Source organism: Coregonus clupeaformis, chromosome 21 (genome assembly GCF_020615455.1).
Source record: "Coregonus clupeaformis isolate EN_2021a chromosome 21, ASM2061545v1, whole genome shotgun sequence".
NCBI classification, from domain to species: domain Eukaryota; kingdom Metazoa; phylum Chordata; class Actinopteri; order Salmoniformes; family Salmonidae; genus Coregonus; species Coregonus clupeaformis.
In genome coordinates, this window is record NC_059212.1 from 7589105 (window position 1) to 7616816 (window position 27712).

Here is a 27712-nt window from a genome sequence, read left to right on the forward strand (position 1 = left end):
CACAGTAGGTTCCACAGTAGGGGAGACAGAAGTGTTCCACTATTTTACATTTTAGTCATTTAGCAGACGCTCTTATCCAGAGCGACTTACAGTTAGTGAATTCATTTTCATACTGGCCCCCCGTGGGAAACGAACCCACAACCCTGGCGTTGCAAGCGCCATGCTCTACCAACTGAGCTACAGGGGACTATGTAGTGTACACTACAGTAGGGTTACTCACCAGTCTGCTGTCTCTAAGCTCACTCTTCAGGACGTTCTCCAAGGGGAAGGAGATTATGTTGTTCAGATTCTGGACCTGGAAGACAGGAAGGGAGAGAGGGAGGGAGGGGGAGAGAGAGAGGGAGAGAGGGAGGGAGAGAGGGAGAGAGAGGGAGGCAATGAGTCACATAGCTACACACAGACAACCACACATTCCAATTTACAACGATGAAACAACAAAAACCTGTATTGGTTCCTTTCAATCCTATAATGTTGTTCCAGTTTCCCAGTGATTCACATTCCATGGGATGGATATGATCAACTTGTGATTCAATCCATACATCCCAGTGCACCACAATGTGTATGATTTCATTTGTGGGCTCAGAATATGTGCATTAACCAAATCAAATGAGATTCAGATGGAATGAGTGTATCCCTGTATTCTAGTTACTCATGCTGAGATACATCCTGTTATGCAGTCAGTTGGACTACAGATGTACGGTGCACATTTTAGGACATCCACAAGACATGTCCATTAATATGAAAGCTTGGTGCAATAAAGTTAGTCAAGTCCTCCTCCGCCTCAGATCTTACAGGGCTAATGCATCGTATAAACCCTACCACCCTGGAACAAGGACTTGGCACCCTGCCATCCCCTCCCTCTCTCTTATCTCAAGGCAGGGAGGTGACCTACTGAATAGCTCCACGTGTTGGGTAGCGTCTATGCAGGTTTATTCTCATTCATAGACAGTACGTCGACGTAAACATGTCCGCCGTTTTCCTCCGTTCCGTACAACAGCATGTCACATGGGGAACATCTACATTGGTTTAAGCCTGTTCATTCAATTCAGGATACTTCCTTTTTTTCCCACAGGGGGAAATTATGTAGACAAGAGTGCATATACAGTTCGTACATATATGTTGGATGTAAAAATATATGTTGGATGTAAAACAAATACCTATCTGTATGTTCTGCCGTTTCTATTTACCTAACGTGATGGATGAAGTGATATCACTCAATGGAAACAACCATTCTCAAATATAATTGTCAGACACTCAAACAACGTTGAAAATAACTCTTCATCCAAACCTACATGTGCCCCTGAAGCCTTAAGACAATGTGCTTGTGCTCACTGGGAAAACATCTGAAGGTCTTTTGTAGATCCTATTGATTAACAATATACTGACTGACTGTTCAGTGCAAAAACATGTCCTGTACTGAAGCAGCTTTGTAGGTAAATACAAGTCAACCACTTCCCTCTTCTGAGTTCATACTCGGGTTAACCTTGAGAAATTGATCCAAAGCTTTGTTTGTTTTGATTGACTTCCAATAACTGAGCAAATGGAAAAAACCTTGTGTTGTGTAGGCCTAACAGTGACATCACACACGCACACACACACACACACACACACACGCCCCCTGCCAAACCACACACAAAGTTTACTCTAAAAGCCCCTTAATCAAACAGCGGTAGTGACTTGGATTTGTTTCCCCAGTTCCCTCTAGCACTTCCTCTAGAGTCTGCTAGGGAAACTTTGATTGACAGCTGGGGGGAGGGACCTTGTCCACTCCCAACACACAGAGGTCTGGGATGAATTATCATCGCCATGGAGACTATCAGTGGGAGGGTTTCGGCTTGCTCCAGTTTTCGGAGGGGCTCTTGACTGCACTCCTGCAGCTGTTGTATCCCTCCAACACAATGACACACACTCCTGCAAGCATATATGCACACGCAGGCACACACACACACACACACACACATACATACATACATACCTGAGACAAGTTTGGGGTCTCCCCTCACCCTTCCTCTCCCTAAACGGGGGCCCTTTGACCCTCCAGCTGTGACCAAACTGCAACTCATTCATAAATAACCCCTCTGACAGCACACACACACACACACACACACACAAACACAGCAGGGGTTATTGAGCTCATGGCTTGGTTAACTTGCATCTTAACGTTGGCATTGTGGAGCAAGTTGAGTAATGCTTCTAGGACCACACTTTAATCATGTGCAGTCATCACATTTCAGAGAGTTGCATACATCATGGACTAGATGTTGGTTATGGAGCAGATAATTTCATGTTTACATAACCGGATAATGATTTCATTGATGGAGCTCAACTCCACGTTTATGGATTTAAATACCGCCCTGGGTCGTGTTCATTAGGCTAGAAATAAAGGAAATGGACTGAAACAGAGCGCCTACCTGTCCTGAACTTAGTTTTTTGTTGTAAAACGTTTTGCTACAGTGTGCCCTACTAAATAGGACCCTGGTGTTTCATAGAGTAACACCCCCTTTACACCTCTAGCTTGAAGTTCCTTAGAGAGCTTCAAGTTCCTCGGTGTCCACATCACTAAGGAATGAACATGATCCACACAGATCAACACAGTCATGAAGAAGGCACAGCAACGCATGGGCCCTCAGATCTTGACTGACTGAATCACCGCCTGATATGGTAACTGCTTGGCATCTGACCACAAGGCACTAGAGGGTACTGCGTACGGCCCACTACATCACTGGGGCCGAGCTCCCTGCCATCCATGACCTCTATACCAAGCGGTCAGAGGAAGGCCCTAAAAATTGTAAAAGACTCCAGGCACCCAAGTCAAAGACCGTTTTCTCTACTACCGCACGGCAAACGGTACCGATGCACCAAGTCTGCAACAAACAGAACAGTTTCTACCCCCAAGCCATATGACTGCTAAATCGTTAACCAAATAGCTACATCTTACATTTTAGTCATTTAGCAGACGCTCTTATCCAGAGCGACTTACATGAGCAATTAGGGTTAAGTGCCTTGCTTAAGGGCACATCGACAGATTTTTCACCTAGTCGGCTCGGGGATTAGAACCAGCGACCTTTCGGTTACTGGCACAACGCTCTTACCCACTAAGCTACCCGGACTATCGGCATTAACACCCTTTTGCGCTAACTCTTTTGTAACAGACTTGTCTTTCCATTCATCAAATGGCCGCTGCACAGTTTGGATTGATTGATTTTATTTGTCAGTAAAAAAATAAAAATACACAGTACATTTGAGTCATTTAGCAGACGCTCTTATCCAGAGCAACTTACAGTTAGTGAGTGCATACATTTTTCATACTGGCCCCCCATGGGAATCGAACCCACAACCCTGGCGTTGCAAGCGCCATGCTCTACCAACTGAGCTACAGGAGGCTACAGTACCAGTCAAAAGTTTGGACACACCTACTCATTCCAGGGTTTTTCTTTATTTTTACTATTTTCTACATTGAAGAATAATAGTGAAGACATCAAAACTATGAAATAACACATATGGAATCATGTACTAACCAAAAAAAGTGTTAAACAAATCAAAATATATTTTATATTTGAGATTCTTCAAATAGCCACCCTTTGCCTTTATGACAGCTTTGCACACTCTTGGCATTAATTGTACTGATACAAAAATATCCCACTTTGTCTATAGCGTATTTAGTTTTGTCGACATTTTGGTCTCCATTTTTTATCCGACATGTCCTTTACTGGCATAAAACGGATGGATGGGAACCTGGTTAATGTCAGGCCATTTTTAGGATGCTGGAATTATATTTTGGACGAACGTGCAAAATTGTGACTGGTTGTGACTGGTTGTGTTTATGCCTCATATGAAAGGTAATAAATGTTAAAAGTTACATTATTTAGGCTATATTAAAGGTTCTAGGGTGCGTGAGGAATAGCCGCTCGGATTGGAGAGGAGGCGTGCGTTAAAACTTTCCTGAATAAATGGGCCTGCCGGGAGTATATATGGCCACATTATTATAGGAGGACTTGGGAGAATGATGATCTGCAACAGACAGCGTATCTCAGTATCAGAAGTAAAAATACAGTCAGACTGACCTGCTACTGTGCCTTTCTAGACCTTATAAACTGTCCAGAGTAGGACCCACAACTGATCCAAATGGAATGAAACAATTCAAATCACAAGGGCTTTGGCGCTGTTATTCAAATGACATTTTCACTGCAGCCTAGAGTAGAATTCTGTACTCACTTGAAAACAATAATGCAATTATTCATTGCATTGTAGTGTTGTAGGCTAGTTTAGTTTGGATAATTGCATTGTCCCTAAACAAGACCAATAGGGGGAGCTTTTTGAGCTGCGTGTCACGTCTTCACTGTTCTTTCATGTGCAATGATGTACCTGGTCAGCTGCCTATCAGCTATTCCTCTATCTTGTGGATTCATATAGAACATTGCTTTGAATGCTTTTATGTGTGGTATGATTGCGAGTTAACCCTACCACGATTGTCACTATGAATGGTGGATAGAGGGCAGGACAGACAGCTAGACTGGTACACTATATTGACCTGTGGTATAGTCAAAGTGTAATGCATAAGGGAAGTACCAAAAATAGGGGAGGTGCATGCAAGCAGATGAGGAAATTTGGCTTACACCCCAGTAAATTTAGAACTGTCCCTTACCCCTACCTTTATGTCCATATCTACATCAATGACCTTGTACCCCTGCACATCGACTCGGTGCTGGTACCTCGTGTATATAGCCTAGTTATCGTTACTCATTGTGTATTTATTCCTCCTGTTATTATTTTTTAAATGTGTAAGCATTTCACTGACAGTTGTTTATGAAGCATGTAACAAATACCATTTTATTTTATTATCTAGCAGCTCATCCCCTAGTAGTCACACCAGCCAGCTAGCATTCTGTTCTGTCACCACCTACACAATAACAATCAGATCACTGTCTGTCTGCCCCGTTTCCCTCTGAACCGTAACCTTCCCTCTTCCTCCTCTCATCACCGTTACTGCAGTACATCAACACCTCTCATCACCGTCACTGCAGTACATCAACATCAACACCTCTCATCACTGTCACTGCAGTACATCAACACCATCTCAACACCTCATCACTGTTACTGCAGTACATCAACACCATCTCAACACCTCTCATCACTGCAGTACATCAACACCACTCACACCTCAACCTTACTGCAGTACATCAACACCATCTCAACACCTCAAACCGTACATCAACACCATCTCAACACCTCATCACTGTTACTGCAGTACATCAACACCATCTCAACACCTCATCACTGTTACTGCAGTACATCAACACCATCTCAACACCTCATCACTGTTACTGCAGTACATCAACACCATCTCAACACCTCATCACTGTTACTGCAGTACATCAACACCATCTCAACACCTCTCAGCACCATCACTGCAGTATATCAACACCTCTCAGCACCATCACTGCAGTACATCAACACCATCTCAACACCTCTCATCACCGTCACTGCAGTACATCAACACCATCTCAACACCTCTCAGCACCATCACTGCAGTACATCAACACCATCTCAACACCTCATCACTGTTACTGCAGTACATCAACACCATCTCAACACCTCTCATCACCGTCACTGCAGTACATCAACACCCCTCATTCACAAATCTTCCCCCAAGTCTTTTTTTTTATTAATTTTTTTATTTCACCTTTATTTAACCAGGTAAACCAGTTGAGAACAGGTCTTGCACCCCATTGCCTCTTGTCCTCTCCCCCACTTCCCAAAGCTCTTCCTCCACCCTCCCTCCCTACGAAGTCTTACGCCCTTCCCCCAACCCCTGAAAGTGATCCCACCCTCCCCTCTCCAAATGTGTCTTACCCTTCCTACCCCTATGGCACTGATGAAGCCCAGATGAGTGAAATGTTTGTCCTGTAAAATGAAATAACTATTGTGTGGACCTTCCCACTTCTCTCTATTACCCCTCCTCCCCCTTCTTCACCCGACTCCCAGCCTCCTCCAAAGTCTCCCCCTCCCCTCACCAGGTTCTTGAAGAGTGCGGTGACCTCCCTGGTGAAGACGGCCATGTTGAGGAACCCTGTGGACACCTCGTTGTTGTCCTGGGTCAGGTGACTGTTCCCCAGGTTCTCCAGCACCTCAATGTACTGCTCCTTGTTCTCCGTGTGACCTAGAACCACAAAACACACTTCATTGTTGTTGCCGTCTTTTGAGAGCTCTCTCTCCCTCTCTCTCTCCCAGCGGTGCCACTGCTCTCTGACTACGGCCTGTCAACATAAACAAAACAAGAGGTTATTAGGTCATGACCCAAGAGAAAGTGACCACATATACCCTTTCATATACCCTTTCATATACCCTTTCATATACCCTTTCATATACCCTTTCATATACCCTTTCATATACCCTTTTCACACTACTGAGCAGAGCTTTACCAGCTGTAATAGTTGGGATTAAAGTATTTTTGAGTACCTGTCTCCATCTTTCTAGCACGGGTGCCAGTCTGTTTGTGCTTTAGCCAGGTCCTTTGTCAAAGGTCTGGCATGGTAACGACAGTGGGAGCAGTAACCGCCTGGCACCTAGCCTACAGCATGGTAACGACAGTGGGAGCAGTAACAGCCTTGCACCTAGCCTACAGCATGGTAACGACAGTGGGAGCAGTAACAGCCTGCCACCTAGCCTACAGCATGGTAACGACAGTGGGAGCAATAACAGCCTTGCACCTAGCCTACAGCATGGTAACGACAGTGGGAGCAGTAACAGCCTAGCAACCTAGCCTACAGCATGGTAACGACAGTGGGAGCAGTAACAGCCTAGCAACCTAGCCTACAGCATGGTAACGACAGTGGGAGCAGTAACCGCCTAGCAACCTAGCCTACAGCATGGTAACGACAGTGGGAGCAGTAACCGCCTGGCACCTAGCCTACAGCATGGTAACGACAGTGGGAGCAGTAACAGCCTAGCACCTAGCCTACAGTTTGTCAAGTAACTGTTACAAAATGTACATTATGCCATCATGATGGCTTACCTCAGATAATAGTCTGCTTTTGTTCAAAATGGTCTCTCTCAGTCTTTAATGTTGTGTGTGTGTGTGTGTGTGTGTGTGTGTGTGGCGGCTGCATGCTAACCGCAGTTGTGTTCACAGCAACAAAAACCTGACGAGCAGCACAACGCTGACTAACATCTCTGAGGAAGATCATTAATGTCCCCCTGTAGAGAGGAAGCAAGAGAGAGAGAGAGAGAGAGAGAGCCAACCAACCAACCACATACTGTATCACTCACGGCTGATTGAGGGGTTCTGAATCAGCCAGCCACTAACAACGAACAGGAAAAGAGGGGCCCCCCTTAGCCTTACTGGAATGGAACGGCCCCATATGATTCCAGTTAAGAGGGATAGAGAAAGTGGGGGTTTAGAGGGGGGATGGGGGCTGTGTGGAGAGAAGTGGGGTTGGGGTATCTCTGTACTGACTGACACAAACATAATTTCCTAACTCTGTTTCTCTCTGACTTAAATCTGACAGTTAAACCCCGCAAATAGAAAACAGACTATTTCACAGTTCAGTAAGATGAAAAATAACTTATTTTTTAATGTGTTCATCCATGTTTGCTGTATGTTGTTAGCATTGTGAATCTGGTGAGTAGTTGCTTGGTCACATCAGTATGAAGTAGTACTAGTGGTAGTAGTAGTAGTAGAACTAGTGGTAGTAGTAGTAGTAGTGGTAGTAGTAATAGTACTAGTGGTAGTAGTAGTAATAGTACTAGTGGTAGTAGTAGTAGTGGTGGTAGTAGTAGTGGTTGTAGGGATGTAGCTCAGTTGGTAGAGCATGGCGTTTGCAACGCCAGGGTTGTGGGTTTGATTCCCACGGGGGGCCAGTATGAAAAATACAAAAAATAATGTATGCACTCACTAACTGTAAGTCGCTCTGGATAAGAGCGTCTGCTAAATGACTAAAATGTAGTAGTAGTAGTAGTATTCAAAGTCCCCAGATTCTGAATCTACATAATAAAGAAAGTCAACTGTCCTCGTTTGTCCAAAATCTGATAGAATACTGTATGAGCTACTTTACAGTTGGACTCAGTCAACATCAACATGTTGATCATTCCAACCATCCTGCCAACAAAGCCACAGTGTGTGGTAGGTAGGTGGACAGTGGGCACACGCTCCTATGCATCTACATTCTAGACACACATTTCATTTTACATTTCAATCATTTAGCAGACGCAATTAGGGTTAAGTGCCTTGCTTAAGGGCACATCGACAGATTTTTCACCTAGTCGGCTCAAGGATTAGAATCAGCAACCTTTCGGTTACTGGCACAACGCTCTTACCCACTAAGCTACCTGCCACGCGCGTGCGTGCGTACGCACACACACACACCTTCCTTCGGCCTCCTTGACCACTGAAGTTTGGTGGGTTGGTGTCTGAAATGAACCACGCCAGTCTAAACAGCCAACACTGAGAGGACATTGTCACACACACACACACATACACTGTCAGACAGGCCGTTCAGTACGGAGACCTCGGTTCGGTCACCACTGTGAACCTGAAAGAATACGTTAAAAAAATATATAACAAATAAAAACACTAGACCTATAGGTTATGCCTCTTGAGTAAAACTGAGCTGAAAAAAACATTTCAGGCTATTCTGTTAAAACAACTAGTTGTAAAACAAACAACTTTGTTATCAAAATTCAACTCTTTAATTGGAGCATTTCAAACTGTCCTTTTGTGAGGCGCAGCCATCGTTTAAATCTCCAGTTTGGGAACATTTTGGCTTCCCAGTAGATTACAACGGCGATGGACAGAGAGAGTATGTCGCCACTGCTCAACGAGAATAGCCTATGCAGCTGCCAACACCTCAAACATGTTGACACATTTACGTCGACATCACCCCAGTATTCCCCAGGTTTCAGCACCTCGTGAAAGTGCTCGAGCCACGTTACGAACTTCGCCCTCGCGCACCCATTTCAGCAAACGGGTAGTACCCCCTCTATATAAGCAGGCTAAAGCTGTCAGTGAATTGGCCAATGCACCCAGTGTAGCGCTTACTACAGACGGATGGCCCTCCAGGGCTACAGAGCGCTACTTAACAGTGACAGCCCATCACATGACCCCGGAGCGGGAAATGAGAAGTACCGCGCTACAGACACGCCCCCTTTATGAGAGTCAGTGCGCATCTTTTTCTCTCTGTAAGAAAACATTATAGCATAGACCTATACAATGTCTGAGCCGTGTTTACATATTGATTTCACATGCATATTGCACTTTATTTTAGTGTTGTTGAGTAATCGTGTGTTTTCATTTAAGAAAATACCAAGTGTTGGTACTCCTTTTGGTGCTCTCATCAGACATTATATGACTCATGATCATATATGGAGTCAGGAATACCAACACTTTGGATTTCTTAAATAAACCAAAATTAACTACAGTAACTGTTGGCAATTAATTTTCCTACTCTACCGAAACGTGACCCCAAAACAGCAATACATACCGAACCGTGCGTTTGATGAACCTTTACACCACAGACAGACAGACAGACAGACAGACAGACAGACAGACAGACAGACAGACAGACAGACAGACAGACAGACAGACAGACAGACAGACAGACAGACAGACAGACAGACAGACAGACAGACAGACAGGGTGGAGCGGCTCAGCCAACACATCACATAGAACCAATACAACGACACCATCCACAAACACACCTTAGCCATAATGAGCCCTCATCCCACGCCCTAGTCACATGACTATCAAAGGAGCCTAACAAAAAAACAATGCCCACACAAGCCACGTGATGTCATTTATAAGGGAATTGGCAGCCATTTTGAAAATACTGCTGATCAACACTTTACTTAAAGCCTGTCGGTATAATGCGTTATAACTTGTTATAAAGATGTATGAGCCTTTATAATGTATTATAAAAAGGCTTATAATGCAGTGTGTGTATGGCCACTTACTTAGTCCAGAGCTGTGGATGGCCTTGACCATCTTCTTCATCCTCTGTAAGGTGCTCTGGTCCACCTCTAAGGACTGCAACACAGAAAGCAGAGAAGAGACTTAAGGAAACATATACTTCACATGTATTGAGCAGTATAGGGTTTCAGGAAGGCAGATCTTTCCCTATGAGGTAAATCCTAACTTCAGATCGGTCTGTCCATGTAACTCTGACTTTGATGTAAATCATGTATTGATGATGTCAATGGGAGAAAATCTAATATTACACCACAGACCTCAAGTTAGGATTTCACCTAGTAGGACTGAGAAACAGCAACGGTGAAAAAAAATGTAACCTGTCGAACAGTCTCTAGGGAAAACACACTTTCTAGCAGCGGTCATGACGACTGTAAAGTTCCCACGCCATGACTAATGTTAAGTGAACAGGTGAATCAGCAGTTAGTCCGTCTAGCACCGTCACATTTGCCATCATTGGGCTGATGATGTCACTCATACACCAACCACCGACCTCACCTGTCGTTATTTCAGGTTCACCTCGCTTTGACATGTTGAAACTTTGCTCTGCTCTGTTTGCTTTAGAACATTGATATTCAAATCTTACACCACGAGGTCCGGACTACTGCTGGTTTTCTGTTCTACCTGATAATTAATTGCACCAAGCTGGTGTGCCAGGTCTAAATCAGTCCCTGATTAGAAGGAAGAATGAAAATTAAAAAAGCAGTGGAACTGGCTTCGAGGTCCAGATTTGCTAGCTACAAAATAGTTTTTATAAGGATTATTAAAGTTACAGTTACTCGACCAGTGGTGGTTAGTGTTCATGTAGCATAACAACAGCCCTTGCGGGGGACTTCCCATGTTTTATTTGTCAAATTTAAAAGGGCATGGGACTTTAAACTGTATGGAAAGACTTGGAAAATGGCCTTATTTTCCACTGTTTCACAGTCCACCACTGAGCAGGTCCATGTGGGAGTCAGGGAAAGACATTGTGGTCAAAGTGAAAAGGTAATGTCTGAAACTCTTATGCTTCAATGTCATAAATGTGTTTACAATAAGTCTATGAGACAGTCTGGGTGAAGGTGATGTGTCCAATATGATGTTTCCTATAAGCAAAAGACATTGACAATACGTATTTATGGTTGAAAGAGGTAATGAGGTAATGTCGCCATTTAACAAAGGGATAACCTTTTTAAAACCTCTCCTTGTACACAGAGTCCAAGTACAGGCCAGACCACCATGGTGCAGTAGACTGTAGAACAGTTACAACACACCCTGTTACGGTAAATCAAAGGTATGTTACGTTTCCTAACAGTCTTTAAACCCCCACCCCCAGCATGCATTTAGCATAAAACCTAAGGTCCTGAGGACCAAACGTTGTGGTTCACCCCAGCTGTGTCCCGTCTGAGATCCTGAGGACCTTGTGGTTCATCCCTGCTGTGTCCTGTCTGAGATCCTGAGGACCTTGTGGTTCATCCCTGCTGTGTCCTGTCTGAGATCCTGAGGACCTTGTGGTTCATCCCTGCTGTGTCCTGTCTGCTGACACTCTTCTTACACACACAGAAGCCAGAGCTGCTGTAATAATAGAGAAACAGACAGTAGAGGAAAGATGCCATTGTCTGTGGAGCATACACCCAGTCTGTCTCAATGGTAACAGATTTATTTATGGGTGTAACTGTTTTGCTCTTCTCTCAAGAGTCTAGGGAATGTTGGTGTGTGTGTCCTTGATTGTGTGTGTGTCACTGTCAACCCATGGTCAGGCAGCACAGCAGGAATTCCTGTCTTCAGGGATATCTGATCCTATTAACCTGCTGCTGGCATGAGGACAGATTTGTTGAAGAACCACAAGCCCTTGGTCTCTCTCTCTCTGTCTCTGTCTCTGTCTCTGTCTCTGTCTCTCTCTCTCTCTCTCTCTCCCTCCCTCCAAGGGTAACAAGCAGCAGTAGGATGCCACAGCCAGCCCAACCACTATAGCCATAACACCCAGCCTCCTCCAAAACACCATGACCTAATAGTGGGATCACTCCGCCCTTGATACCCAGCCAATGGGGAACACACTATGCCTACAGTACATATTCGTAAATGGCCCTGATCACGTTGCATTAAAATGGATTCTCTCCATAGCTGCCCTGCAATGGGTTCAAATCCTAATATTAATTGGCTTTAGCCTGCATAGAGTGGCGGGCACTTTTGGGACTTTCCTATTGATTCCATTGCACCAGGCAAGCTCAATCAAGCCCAGCTAAAGTATTTGAAATAATTTCAAATAGTATTTGAACCCAGGTCTGGTGTGGGAGTCGGATTCCAAAACGGCCTCTCCCAGCTATGTTTCCAGACTGTCGTAACTATAAATAATGACATTTGTCATATAGAGAAATGGTTGGACTGGCGCGTCTAACCCCAGGGTATCTCTCTGGCTTCCCTCTCTTTTGTGATGGTTATCAGGCAGTGGGAGAAATGCCATACACAGTGCGTGTGCATGTGTGCGTGTGTGTGTGTGGTGATGTGTGTGTGTGTCCATCCAACAGCCCTTAACCTAAACATACTGACAGAGATACACAAACAGACTTTAGCGTCCAGCAGTACTGTTCAGTTTGGAGAGATGGCCAGGAGCCCAGTGATGTGTCATATCATCTTAAAGGGGCAATCTGTAGTTGTTACATCCATTGTTGGACTTATAAATGAACAATAAACCCATAGAATCTTAAAGAATTTAACTTATAATGCCTCAAGAGCTTAGTTCAACTGTCCTACCCCATCAGAACCCAAAATATAAGCTTGTTTTACTCCAATGTTTGTAAACAATGTAAACCTCAAAACATGGTTAAAACTATCATGTTGATATCATGGATGATCAGTCCTTGCATCCATAGCTCTGTCTATGAATTTGAGACTGGTTACATTTCTCCAGGCCCATCCCCCAGCTTAAAGAAAATCTGAACAGAGACGGGGTGACTGCTTTGTTATCATTTAAACTGCGGATTGGCAATTTAAAATGTGTCATATATCATATCATGACTACACAACTGAAGTGTGTGTGAGGTTATATATATATAGTTGTTTATTTTTTTCCCCCATATTTTCTTTCTTTGGACTTTCACTGGGGCATTTCAGACCACTGAGGTTTATTTGGATCATAGAGATATATTCATGAACAAAGCTTAGAGTGTGTGTGTGTGTGTGTGTGTGTGTGTGTGTGTGTGTGTGTGTGTGTGTGGTCACAGTCAGCAGCCAGCTTCTCTCGCTGATTCATCCACAATTTGAGAAGCCTTGAAACCACAGTCGGAGGATAACTGGATTCAAACAAACATTAACACACACATTAACCCAAACAGGCCTTGAGGCTGTGTTCCTTCCACCAAACCCACTGTCCTTCACCCCCCCCCCAATCCTTCCTAGCCGTCCACACTCCAAACGAGTGCCGTCTGGCTGGCCTGCTGTGTTTGTTTTCCGGTGGTCCTGCTATAAGCTCAGCCGGGTCATCCCAGCCCAGAACCCCATAGAGCCCCAGTCAGAGCCCTCAGGAACTGAGCTAATTAAAGAGGCTCTGCCATAATCCCTTCAGGAAGCCCTGCCAGAGATGTGCTGTGCAGCCAAGGGCTTCTAGTGGGGCTGATTGGCACTTTTAGCCTAGCCCTGCTGTGAGGAAACCAGCCATGGGATTATGCTGAGTCAACATTTGAGGAAGGTTGTGGAAAGGTTGTTTTGGGGTTGGGATTCAGTCTATGGAGAATGTCATTCTCCTAGCCTTGCTGTGACAAAATCAACGTTTGGAGAAGGTTGTGAGAAAGTTGTGGTAATGTTTGGCTTTGGATTCATTCAGTCTGGCAGGTCTGCCATGCCAAGTCTGAAGAGCATTAGTCAAACGTGTTGCAGCCAGGATTGCGTTGTGCTTCTATTGCCAGGAGTTTTATCCATCCTGATTATGTAACTGATGAGGAACAGACATTTCATGTCATTTCATGTGAATGGCTGAAAGCAGAAACAGACATTTTATTTCATCCCCACCCTTCAGTTCAGCCTCTCCAATTATAGAGGCCATCAACTCTTCTAGCTGACAAGTTTCCAATAACAACCAGATTTCAAGAGCAGTGTGTCCTCTGTGCTACAGCTTTCTCCAATAGCGAGTCAACTCTGACGTTTCCCTGTGTCATTTTTCACAGTTCCATGCATTGCTAGACGATCCTAACCGTCATAATCACTCCCTTCTCCTATAACAGCTAAGATCTCCCTAACTAAGAACTGCCTTGAGGAGAGCCTACTTACTCCTAATCTCACGTTGACATCGAAGTTCAGTAAAATTCGGTCATCAAGACCAGCCAATAGAGATCAAAGCTTTGCATCTTCAGCTGTTGCCTTTCATAGCTCAAGATTTTGACGAAGGCTCGGACGATTATTGCCCATCTGAACATCTGTTCCACAATGGTCTCTCAAACAGTTCATGACAGAGACCATGAGAGACTATTCCTCAGTAGTCAATGTCTCAGTGGGTATGGTACTGGTATTTTATTAGAATCCCCATTAGCTGTTGCAAAAGCCGCAGCTACTCTTCCTGGGGTCCACACAGATCATGAAATATGACATAATACAGACCATTAATAGACAAGAACTTCTCAAGGACAGAACTACATCAATTTAAAAATAGCATACTTAGCCTACATATCAATACATACACACAAAATATCTAGGTCAAATAGGGGAGAGGCATTGTGCCATGAGGTGTTGCTTTATCTGTTTTCTGAAACCAGGTTTGCTGTTCATTTGAGCAATATGAGATGGGAGTTCCATGCAATAATGGCTCTGTATAATACTGTACGCTTTCTTGAATTTGTTCTGGATTTGGGGACTGTGAAAAGACCTCTGGTGGCATGTCTGGTGGGGTAAGTGTGATGGTCAGAGCTGTGCGTAAGTTGTCTATGCAAACAGTTTGGAATTTTCAACACATTAATGTTTCTTAGAAAAAGAAGAAGTGATGCAGTCAGTCTCTCCTCGACTCTTAGCCAAGAGAGACTGGCATGCATAGTATTTATATCAGCCCTCTGATTACAATGAAGAGCAAGACGTGCCGCTCTGTTCTGGGTTAGCTGCAGCTTAACTAGGTATTTCTTAGCAGCACTTGACCTATGACAACCTATGACTGGACAATAATCAAGATAAGACTAAACTAGAGTCTGCAGGACTTGCTTTGTGGAGTGTGGTGTCAAAAAAGCAGAGCATCTCTTTATTACGGACAGACCTCTCCCCATCTTCACAACCATTGAATCTATATATTTTGACCATTACAGTTTACAATCTAAGGTAACACCAAGTAATTTAGTCTCCTCAACTTGTTCAACAGCCACACCATTCATTACCAGATTCAGCTGAGGTCTAGTGCTTAGGGAATGATTTGTACCAAATCCAATGTTCTTAGTTTTAGAGATGTTCAGGACCAGTTTATTACTGGCCACCCATTCCAAAACTGACTGCAACTCTTTGGTAAGGGTTTCAGTGACTTCATTAGCTGTGGTTGCTGACACGTATATGGTTGAATCATCAGCATACATGGACACACAGGTTTTGTTTAATGCCAGTGGCATGTCATTGGTAAAGAAAACCCCCTGAGTTATAGTAGATATATAGCTCTGAATCCACAATATGGCAGAGGTTGAAAAGCCATAATACATATGTTTTCTCAACAACAGCTTATGGTCAATAATATCAAAGGCTGCACTGAAATCTAACAGTACAGCTCCCACAATCTTCTTACAGTCAATTTCTTTCAACCAATCATCAGTCATTTGTGTCAGTGCAGTAAATGTTGAGTGCCCTTCTCTATAAGCATCCTGAAAGTCTGTTGTCAATTTGTTTTACAGAGAAATTGCATTGTATTTGGTCAAACAGTTTGCTAAGAGCTGGCAGCAAGCTGATTGGTCTGCTGTTAGAACCAGTAAAGGCCGCTTTACCACTCTTGGGTAGCGGAATTACTTTGGCTTCCCTCCAGGCCTGAGGACAAACACCTTCCTCTAGACTCAGATGAAATATATGACAGATACAGTGCATTCGGAAAGTATTCAGACCACTTCCCTTTTTCCACATTTTGTTACGTTACAGCCTTATTTTAAAATAGATTGAATAAAAGATTTTCCTCATCACTCTACACACATTACACCATAATGACAAAGCGAAAACAGTTTTTTAGAAATTGTTGCAAATGTACTTATTTATATAAGTATTCAGACCGTTTGCTATGAGACTCGAAATTGAGCTCAGGTGCATCCTGTTTACATTGATCATCCTTGAGATGTTTCTACAACTTGATTGGAGTCCACCTGTGATAAATTCAATTGATTGTACATGATTTGGAAAGGCACACACCTGTCTATATAAGGTCCCATGGTTGACAGTGCATGTCAGAGCAAAAACCAAGCCATGAGGTCGAAGGAATTGTCCGTAGAGCTCCGAGACAGGATTGTGTCGAGGCACCGATCTGTGGAAGGGTACTAAAACATTTCTGCAGCATTGAAGGTCCCGAAGAACACACTGGCGTCCATCATTCTTAAATGGAAGAAGTTTGGAACCAGCAAGACTCTTCCTAGAGCTGGCCGCCCAGCCAAACTGAGCAATCGGGGGAGAAGGGCCTTGGTCAGGGAGGTGACCAAGAACCCGATGGTCACTCTGACAGAGCTCCATAGTTCCTCTGTGGAGATGGGAGAACCTTCCAGAAGGAAAACCATCTCAGCAGCTCTCCACCAATCAGGCCTTTATGGTAGAGTGGCCAGACGGAAGCCATTCCTGAGTAAAAGGCACATGAGAGCCCGCTTGGAGTTTGCTAAAAAGGCACCTAAAGGATTCTCAGACCATGAGAAACAAGATTCTCTGGTCTGATGAAACCAAGATTGAACTCTTTGGCCTGAATGCTAAGCGTCACGTCTGGAGGAAACCTGGCACCATCCCTACGGTGAAGCATGGTGATGGTAGCATCATGCTGTGGGGATGTTTGTCAGCGGCAGGGACTGGGAGACTAGTCAGGATCGAGGGAAAGATTAACGGAGCAAAGTACAGAGAGATTGATGAAAACTTGCTCCAGAGCGCTCAGGACCTCAGACTGGGGTGAAGGTTCACCTTCCAACAGGACAACGACCCTAAGCACACAGCCAAGACAATGCAGGAGTGGCTTCGGGACAAGTCTCTGAATATCCTTGAGTGGTCCAGCCAGAGCCCGGACTTGAACCCGATCTAACGTCTCTGGAGAGACCTGAAAATAGCTGTGCAGCGACGCTCCCCATCCAACCTGACAGAGCTTGAGAGGATCTGCAGAGAAGAATGGGAGAAACTCTCCAAATACAGGTGTGCCAAGCTTGTAGTGACATACCCAAGAAGACTTGAGGCTGTAATCGCTGACAAAGGTGCTTCAACAAAGTACTGAGTAAAGGGTCTGAATACTTATGTAAATGTGATATTTCAATATTTTTGCAAAAAATTTGCAAACATTTCTAAAAACCTGTTTTTGCTGTGTCATTATGGGGTGTGTAGATTGATGATGGAAAAAAACTATTTAATCAATTTCAGAATAAGGCTGTAACGTAACAAAATGTGGAAAAAGTCAAGGGGTCTGAATACTTTCCGAATGCACTGTAGGAGTAGCCATAGAGTCAGCTACCATCCTCAATAGCCTTCCATCTAAGTTGTCAATGCCAGGAGGTTTGTCATTAACAATACTTTTTCCACCTGTCCCACACTAAACTTCCAAAATTCTAACTAAAATGCTTTTCCTTCGTTATTTTTATTTTTTATGCATGAATACGATGGCTCACTGTTCGTTGTTGCCATTTCCTGCTTAAGTTTTTCCACTTTGCCAATGACGTAATCATTAAGTTTAGTCACATAATTTCTCAATTTACAGTAAGTCAGCCAGCCAGATGTGCAGCCAGACTTATTAGCCACTCCTTTTGCCCCATCTCTTTCAACCATACAGTTGTTCAATTCCTCATCAATCCATGGAGCCTTAACAGTTCTGACAGTCAGTTTCTTAACAGGTGCATGTTTATCAATAATTCGAAGTCGCTCTGGATAAGAGCGTCTGCTAAATGACGTAAATGTAAATGTAAGAAGCAATTTCAGAAATTCATCAGACCAACAAATATATTTTACATAATCCACATAAGAGTCACAGCAAAACTTATACACTATTTTAGGCCCAGCTTTTGGAACCTTGGTTCTCCTAGATATAGCTGCTATATTGTGATCACTGCATCCAATGGGTACGGATACAGTGGGGATGAGGGAGTTGGAATCAGGCTGTGGGGATAGTGGTCAATGAGTCCTACACTATTATTTTGAACAAAACTAACAACCAGTATTCTGATGTTGCTGGTTTCAAACATCCAGTAGGTTTCTACAAACTGTAAGTCTGAGACAGCTATGCCTCATCCTGTACAAAACAGTTTTCGTCAGAGCTCTAAAACAGATGTCCATGACCAACTGTCCAGGACTCTCTGTGTGTGGTGATGTAATTCAAAGTAGACAGTAGAGACCACTTTCACCTGCTGGAAATGTCAAAACACTTTGCCGGGAATTCAGTCCTAACAGGCTAAACTTGAACCCATGGGCACTTTCTCTGTTATGGGAGGAATTGTATTCAGGTGAAACTATGCAATAGCCTGTTACTGCATGAAAAAGGTCATAACTGTACTGTAGCTTAGGTTATCCTGGAAAGTTTTCAGTGTCCCAGTCACTTAGCTTAACCCTCATACAGGCAAATTACATATTTGTACATGCTTATTTGTAATAATTATTAAAAATACACACCTCGCCTATCTATCAACAGTCCCAACCCTCTGCATTGCACTATCCACTGTCCTACAACAACGACATAAAACACTTGTGAAATATCACGGCAATATTTATAAATAGCCTACGTTTATAAATGACATCAAAGTGACCTTGGCAAACTTGTTTCGCTTGGCCAGTGAAAAGGCTAAACTTGGGGTTTACCTATTGGTTCACCTCCCACCACTGTCAATAACAAGTTAGGCTACCTGATGCGGACAGGTATACAATATTAGTACGTACTGCGCGTTCACCACTCTCTCGCCGCGCTGCACTAGCCGAACTTACCTCTTCGACTGCGGAAACGGTGTTCCGACAATCACTCATTTTGGACTGAAAACTCGAGGTAGCCGGTGAAGCTAAGTCCTCGTTTGTCAGAGCAACAAACTCCGAAATGCTGATACGCTCCGGCATGTTTCTCTCAAGGTAAAAGGGTCCAAATGAAGATATAAAAAAGTTATTAAAAGTGTCAAACACGCATGTTTCCGCGGAAAGTGCACTTGTTCGCTGTTGTGGAAAAGGCTACAACAAAAGGTAAAATGTCTCACTGCGGTGCGGTTGATGAGTGAGCGCTACTGCTCCAATGCTGGCTCTGTGCGTGCGGTTAGGGAGGGAGTAATTCCATCATCACGTGGAATGTTTCTGCTTTCTGGCATACTGAATTGGGCGCGTGAAGAATTGACCCGCAGTCTTTTGCCATCTAATTTCCCCTCCATTCAAACACTAGCGTGTAGTGAAACAGTGAACTACACAGATTAATAGGGTGTCACACACCATACAAATCCCTTTAGAATGCAATGAAAAGGGTCAGGGTGCTATGAGGAAATGGGGCAAGATCCACCATGTGAAAGCACTGAAATATTCTACATTTTAAACTAGGCTAAACTAACCCAACACTCAATGCCTTCCATTGGTGTATTTCACCAGTTTAGCCAAATTATGTAGCTGTCATTCTATGGCAAACCATGTCTCTTCACTTGAAAAACCTTTATCTCAGCCTCTGATTCCCTGCAGGGTATAGATAGTCTGACTCTGTTGGGCTCCAGTGCAGGTAACACATTTGTAGCAAACCCCTATATACCTGCCCTTGACATTACGGTTTCACCTTACAGGTGTGTTTTGGGATACCCGACTCCTCATTCCTGCTATTATACAATCTGCCAACACATGAAAGGAAGGATATCAGAGTACTTTGCCTGAGGGAAGTTAAGTTTTAGACTGAAAAGCTTTGGGTGCAATCTACTCCAGGTTTGACTGTGTTTTCCAAGCAACCATGTTGAGTATGGGGGGGGGGGACTTCTTGATCGGACCACAAAACCACATATTTACCTGCTTAAAGGATATAACCAATTGACCCTTCACTAAGCCCCGCCCCAGAATTTGGTGCAACCTATCGCAGCGCTCCAATGCATAGCAACTGTTGTCAAGTCTGACACACTGAGGTATAATAAGAACTGGAGACTGCGTCCAAGATGTCCGCCAGTTGTTTTCAAGGTAACCTACTCATGGTCGCATACTCCGATATATCCGGTTTATATTGATCAACATCAAATGCGCACTAGCACTCAGTGCGCACAGGGAACAGCGACAAAGCCATCACATCATCCAAAAACATGGGAGACATTGGATACATATAAAATGTTCATATCTTTGGCAGTGAGTAATAGGAAAAAAATCGGCCTCAGAGACAATTATTTGAATAATGAATGTTTTGTTCACAAAGGTGATGACTAAAGTTTGTTATTAGCAATTTTCAAATTTGACTTCTCTGTGTGGCCGTATATGGAAATTGGTTTTCTGGGCCGGGCGTCAGTTAAACTGCAGTACCGAAGCAAAATTGTAGGAGCAGTTGAAACCGTCCTTCTAGAACGGAACCCTGGCCCCATTCGTCCAACACCTTGGACAAGCTCACGTTTTAAACGCATGGAAGCCATTTTAAAAAACGGAGAGTTTTCATCCAAAAACAAATGGTTTCAATGGCTAAATAATTGAACAATGCACCAGGGGTACTTGTTACTCTGATTCCTGAAAAGCAAAGCCTGTCGATGGAGTATTTTTTCGAATCTGAAATTATACTTTTGTTATCATAGTTTGCTAGCTCAGCTGGTTAGCTAACTCTCAGTCTTATTGACCACCCAACGTTGCTAACGCTAGTTAACCAGTTAATATAAATGTTTTTTTTTAGAAACGTTAGCTAGCTAAGTTAGCCATGTTATGAATACAACTCCCATCTGCTGTCGACATCAGGATACGATTTGAGAGCACTAGTTAGCTCCAAAAGTGGTTAGTAACATTGACTGCAGACTGACAGAGTATTCAGAGCCATCGTGGCTAGTCACACTACAGCATAGAGAGTTTCCTAATAAGCAAGGGGTTTTCTGTGTTTAATTTAATTTTGTATTAAAAACACAGTTTGAGGTCATTGTGAGGGGATTTTGCCAGTAGTATATTTGGGGAAATGGGCTTCGCAGGAAAATGTTGTCAGAAGTTGCTACAGTAACCAAGGGGGGCAGTTCTTAGCGAAAGGTCAAATGGGGAAACTTTTACATGCGTCATTGTGACAGTAAACGCAAACAAACTCAAGGTTATTTCCTGAACAGTCCTGAAGGAATACCACAGTCACTGCCAGACTTTTGCAGTAGTAGTACAGTGTTATTGTAATAGCAGCCTCAATCTCTAACTCCAACCCTTACTTGATAACTCTTTCATGTAGGGTGAATTCAGAAAAAGTGGGACATCATATAAACTGGGACAGCTTAATCCTGACGTTAGTTTTTCTTGGTCTGACAATTGAAAATCAAAACTATTGTTACTAAGCCATTGCAGAGAAACCACATGATCAAAATCACATCACTTCATTGGTGTGACGTCATAGAGGGGGGCAGAGCAAGCTTCTAACAGGAAGCTCATCCCCCAAGCACACCGTAAGATCAGTGACATTGATATTTTTCTGTTTTGATGTAAAGATTATAAAACTGTCATAAATAATTCACTGTGCTAAATTGTGATGTATATGTGCATAATATGTACTAGTGCATCCAAATAAATAACAAAGTTGACAATATTACAGTGCTATGAAAAAGTATTTGCCCCCTTTCTAATTTTCTCTACTTTTGCATATTTGTGATACTGAATGTTATCAGATCTTCAACCAAAACCTAATATTAGATAAAGGGAAGATAAGTGAACAAATAACACAACAATTACATATTTATTTAATTTATTTCATAAACAAAGTTATGCAACACCCAATTCCCCTGTGTAAAAAAGTAATTGCCCCCTTACACTCAATAACTGGTTGTGCCACCTTTAGCTGCAATGACTCCAACCAAATGCTTCCTGTAGTTGTTGATCAGTCTCTCACGTCGCTGTGGAGGAATTTTGGCCCACTCTTCCATGCAGAACTGCTTTAACTCAGTGACGTGTGGGTTTTCAAGCATGAACTGCTCGTTTCAAGTCCTGCCCAACATCTTAATTGGGATTAGGTCTGGACTTTGACTAGGCCATTCCAAAACTTCCAATTTGTTGCTTTTTAGCAATTTTCATGTAGACTTGATTGTGCGTTTTGGATCATTGTCTTGCTGCATGACCCAGCTGCGCTTCAGCTTCAGCTCACAGACGGATGGTCTGACATTGTCCTGTAGAATTCTCTAATACTGAGCAGAATTCATGGTTCCTTCTATTAAGGCAAGTCGTCCAGGTCCTGAGTCAGCAAAGCATCCCCAAACCATCACACCACCACCACCATGCTTGACCTTTGGTATGATGTTCTTACTGTGGAATGCAGAGTTTGGTTTTCGCCATGCATTACTGGGACCATGTCGTCCAAAAAGTTATACTTTTGAATCATCTGTCCATAGAACGTTCTTCCAAGAGTCTTGATGATCATCCAGGTGCTTTTTGTTAACTTGAGTCAACTAAAGTAGGACAGCATGGAGTAGCTAAAGTGGGACAGCATGGAGTAGCTAAAGTAGGACAGCATGGAGTAGCTAAAGTGGGACAGCATGGAGTAGCGAAAGTAGGACAGCATGGAGTAGCTAAAGTGGGACAGCATGGAGTAGCTAAAGTAGGACAGCATGGAGTAGCTAAAGTGGGACAGCATGGAGTAGCTAAAGTAGGACAGCATGGAGTAGCTAAAGTGGGACAGCATGGAGTAGCTAAAGTAGGACAGCATGGAGTAGCTAAAGTAGGACAGCATGGAGTAGCTAAAGTAGGACAGCATGGAGTAGCTAAAGTAGGACAGCATGGAGTAGCTAAAGCAGGACAGCATGGAGTAGCTAAAGTAGGACAGCATGGAGTAGCTAAAGTAGGACAGCATGGAGTAGCTAAAGTAGGACAGCATGGAGTAGCTAAAGTAGGACAGCATGGAGTAGCTAAAGTAGGACAGCATGGAGTAGCTAAAGTAGGACAGCATGGAGTTGCTAAAGTAGGACAGCATGGAGTAGCTAAAGTAGGACAGCATGGAGTAGCTAAAGTAGGACAGCATGGAGTAGCTAAAGTGAGACAGTCTTAAGGGCTTTTCCAATGGAGAAAAGAGATCCAGTTTACATTAGGGAACCCCTGTAATTAGATTAGGCAGGGTTCTGGTTCTTGTAGTGCTATATCCTGTACCAAAGCAGAACTAAAGGAAGGTGAATTCAGAAAGAGTGGGAAACTTTTTACATTTCCGTCTTTTGTAACTTCTTTCAACATCTATCCAACATATTAGCCCAACACATGATAATTTTCTGAAATCCTCAAAATGTTTCCTAAACGCACAGAATTGAATTGTCATCGGGGTACAATTACGACTATCCCAGTTTATCTAACCTGCTGTACCAATTTACCAAATTATAACTGAAAATATGGTTTTGGCTCAGTGTACACAAATCGGTGTGTCATCCCTCCTGTGAATATGATATCAACATTTGTCCTTTTTGTGTAATTAGGAAACGTCTTGAGGATTTCAGAAATGTTTCATGTGTTGGGCTAATGTGTTAGATAGATGTTGAAAGAGGCTACAGAAGACGGAAATGCAAAAAGTGTCCCACTAATTCCGAATTCACGAACGCACACACACAGACAAACACATACTCCACCTAGGTCACTACTACAGTAGAAGATCAGGGGAGTGGTTAACAAACATGTTTTATTTTCACGTTGCGAGGTGACACTGAAAAAGGTTACGCTCAATCAAGACTGCAGTGAAGAAAATTCTCTCACTGACCACGTTCTATAAGGCATTGCAATACTACTATTTTTTTCACAATGCATGTCATGGCAAGACCTCATTGCTTGTATGTTGAAAAGTTCCGAAAGTCTTTTTGGCAAAGACTACTGCTTCTCTTCACCATCAAACAAAGTGCGTCTCTTTGGGGTAAATTCTGGCTTGAAGTTGTAAATTCTTTGGTGTGCAGTGGAGTATCCTCCGCAAGGACATGTGGCAAACCAGCACCGATGGAGACATGCTCTATGTAGTGGTGATCTTAACAAATTGCTTCAGTGACCCAATTTGCTACAGTGTCGTTTTCCCTCATGGTTTTCTGTGGCCTGTGTTGGCTGTGTGTGTTAGGGTTGATGGATACAGACATTGCAGAGACTCGCTGCCTGACTATAAACATACCCTCCTTCAGTTACCATGCAGGGCCAGGGGATGAAGCGCCCTCCTTCAGTTACCATGCAGGGCCAGGGGATGAAGCGCCCTCCTTCAGTTACCATGCAGGGCCAGGGGATGAAGCACCCTCCTTCAGTTACCATGCAGGGCCAGGGGATGAAGCGCCCTCCTTCAGTTACCATGCAGGGCCAGGGGATGAAGCACCCTCCTTCAGTTACCATGCAGGGCCAGGGGATGAAGCGCCCTCCTTCAGTTACCATGCAGGGCCAGGGGATGAAGCGCCCTCCTTCAGTTACCATGCAGGGCCATGGGATGAAGCACCCTCCTTCAGTTACCATGCAGGGCCAGGGGATGAAGCGCCCTCCTTCAGTTACCATGCAGGGCAAGGGGATGAAGCACCCTCCTTCAGTTACCATGCAGGGCAAGGGGATGAAGCGCCCTCCTTCAGTTACCATGCAGGGCCAGGGGATGAAGCGCCCTCCTTCAGTTACCATGCAGGGCCAGGGGATGAAGCGCCCTCCTTCAGTTACCATGCAGGGCCATGGGATGAAGCACCCTCCTTCAGTTACCATGCAGGGCCAGGGGATGAAGCGCCCTCCTTCAGTTACCATGCAGGGCCAGGGGATGAAGCAGGACCTTTGTGTGGCTGCTGCGTTCGCTGGGGTCCTATTGTGAGACTGAGCTGGAGCAAGCTGGTCTGTTCAGCCACATATACTGACACACACACACACACACACACACAAAGATTAAGAACAGTGTTCATAAGACGATAGTTTCATACAGGCAGAATTATTCCAATCTTAACTTGGGAATAATTACAATAATGAGCTCAACTTTTATGTAACTTTTATTCATATGATGTTAGGAATATAAGAGAGAGAACAGAGAGAGAGAGAGAGAAAGAGAGAGGGGGGAGGGATAGGGTGAGAAAGAAAGAGAGAGAGACAATTGTGTGTGAGAGAGAGAGAGAAAGGAAGAGAGAGAACAGAAGAGAGAGAAAGGAAGAGAGAGAACAGAAGAGAGAGAAAGGAAGAGAGAGAACAGAAGAGAGAGAAAGGAAGAGAGAGAACAGAAGAGAGAAAGGAAGAGAGAGAACAGAAGAGAGATAAAGGAAGAGAGAGAACAGAAGAGAGAAAGGAAGAGTAATAAAGGAAGCCATTTAGAAAACTTTACAGAAGTTCATTGTCTTTTTGTGTTTATATCCAAACTTGCAGTGACTCCCTCCCTCTCTCTTTTTCCTTTCCTCCCTCCCTCCCTCCCTCCCTCCCTCCCTCCCTCCCTCCCTCCCTCCCTCCCTCCCTCCCTCCCTCTTCCTTATTATCCTCAACACACTCTTTTCATTACACTCGCTCATCTCTTTCTCCGCCTCTCACAATCTCTCTTCTCTTTCTGTCTCTTCTTCTTCTTCTCTCCCTCAAACGCACACTTTTTCTCTTTGTCCATTTTTCCTCTCCTCACTCAAAACCTCCCATCTCCACACAGCGTCTTTCCCTCTGTCCAATCAGCATCCTTCCTTCTGCAGAGAGGCAGAGAGTCTCATGTTTCAGCCTGGAGGTCTTAGCCATGGCTTCCAGGAAAGGTTACCTCCAAAGACAGACTCCCCCCAATTCCCAGCAGGGGTAGCGCATTGCCCCCATCCTCCACAGCAAGTAGACTCAGGCACATGAGACGGCCTATCAATTTACAGTGGGAGTCAGGTTTACCGTTTTTTCTTCTTTATTTTCCCTAAGAGAGAGAGAGCGAGAGTGTGCAGCAAAATGTATGATTGAAGATTTAAGAGACAGCTACCTCAGGGACAAGTTCATATGGACACTTTCTTGAAAGGAACATTTATTTTAAAGCCCCTGGGTGAAGTCAGGATGTTATTGACGACAGCTTCTAATATGACATGGTACCAATAATAAGGTCTTAGTTTGACATGAGTGTATACCACTGTTTTGACTAAAAGACGTTAAGCGTGTATGAGTATGACTCACTGTGCTGCATCGCTCTCAGGTGGCAGTGTCACTCTTGATTCTTTTGGTCCCTCCACTCCCCTATACTGTAGGGTTGTGTCCCAAATTGCACCCTATTGCCCATATAGTGCACCACGTTTGGACCACAAGCCTAGATCTCAGTGACAAATATGAAATCCTATGACTCATCTGTCGCAGATGTCGTCATGGCAACACCTACGCGTTATGAATGGCGCTTGGGAGTTCAACTTGTTTATTATGAACGAAGGTGGTAATAAACCGATTAGGTCAAATAAAATAGAAATGTGTGTCCGTTCCATTTTCCATTAAATTGTCATTGCCATCGGAGCGTTCACCGTCAGTCTCCACCACTGGGGAATGAAGACCCAACCTGAGTCACTCTCTCCATCCTGACACCCACCTGACACTTTCAACTGTGGCTGCCAAAGGTTTTTATAACGGTCTCCTCTGTGGTATGCTTTAGTAGAGCATTACTGTTTAATTACAATATAGTAATATAGTAAACAGCAAATAGTATATCCATAATATAGTAACTTTTACTATATGGATAACAATTTGAAGTTATTCATGTTTACAAATGAATGTACATCTAGATGTTACGTAGAAACAGTCTGAAGCCAGTTCCTATTGGGTTGACGCTAAAGTCTGGCTTGTAACTAAAGCATGGTTTTGTTTTCTTGGTGAGTACATGAAAATTCAACGCTTTCATTGTGGTCATAATTCTAAAAAGTTTGGAAAAGTGTGGAGACCATAGTCTTTCTGAGCATGTAACACAATTAAAGACCCATTCCTTAATTTACGGCCATAAATATTTAAGCCTCTGGGTTTTAGGTTAGGCATCTGTAAAGCTGTTGATGTAAAAAGGGCTTTGTAAAATACATTTGATTGATTGTTATTTTGACAGCTTATGAAGCAGGGTGCTAGAGGTTGCCAGGGGTATAAGGAGCGTAGAAGCTGTGTGTCAGACTATGCTGGCTGTGTGAGGTGTCTGAAACTGTTTATGACTGCTTGTCATAAACACGTAAAGAGTTGCATTCTGCATTCACCAGCCACACAACCTCATGGACATGTAGGTTGGGGGCGAATAACAGTTTGGATAGGATTCAACTGTTAATGATATACTTGTGGGAAACTATGTGATATTCCATTCTTCCAAATAAAACTAGGTTACTCGGATACCTGTCCTTGTCATAAAGATCAAAATCCTAAATGAAATCTACACACACCATAATGCATTTTCTTTTCCAGACTGCCAGTTTATTTCTGTGCTTTTTCATCATATTTATTTCTCGTTCATCCTCTCCATTGCACTCTAATGAGAGGAACACACCTGTTAGCAGGTTGACTGGCTGTCAGCCATTTAAAGCTAGGCAGGTGGCTCAGGCTAGATTG

General features: G+C 43.6%; 1 protein-coding gene across 2 annotated transcripts in view; it reads right to left on the reverse strand.

The window, feature by feature from the left end:
- Nucleotides 1-19317, reverse strand: part of LOC121539003 (arf-GAP with SH3 domain, ANK repeat and PH domain-containing protein 1-like) — a 56677-nt gene extending 37360 nt beyond the window's left edge. For both annotated transcript variants that reach the window (XM_041847163.2, XM_041847162.2), the window contains exons 1-4: nt 19040-19317; nt 9949-10021; nt 6015-6160; nt 221-295 (exon numbers count right to left, since the gene is read on the reverse strand). In XM_041847163.2, coding sequence (XP_041703097.2) covers nt 221-295; nt 6015-6160; nt 9949-10021; nt 19040-19165 — 420 coding nt within the window. In that variant the 5' untranslated portion in view covers nt 19166-19317. The remainder of the gene's footprint in view (nt 1-220; nt 296-6014; nt 6161-9948; nt 10022-19039) is intronic.
- Between the last annotated feature and the right edge of the window lie 8395 nt (nt 19318-27712).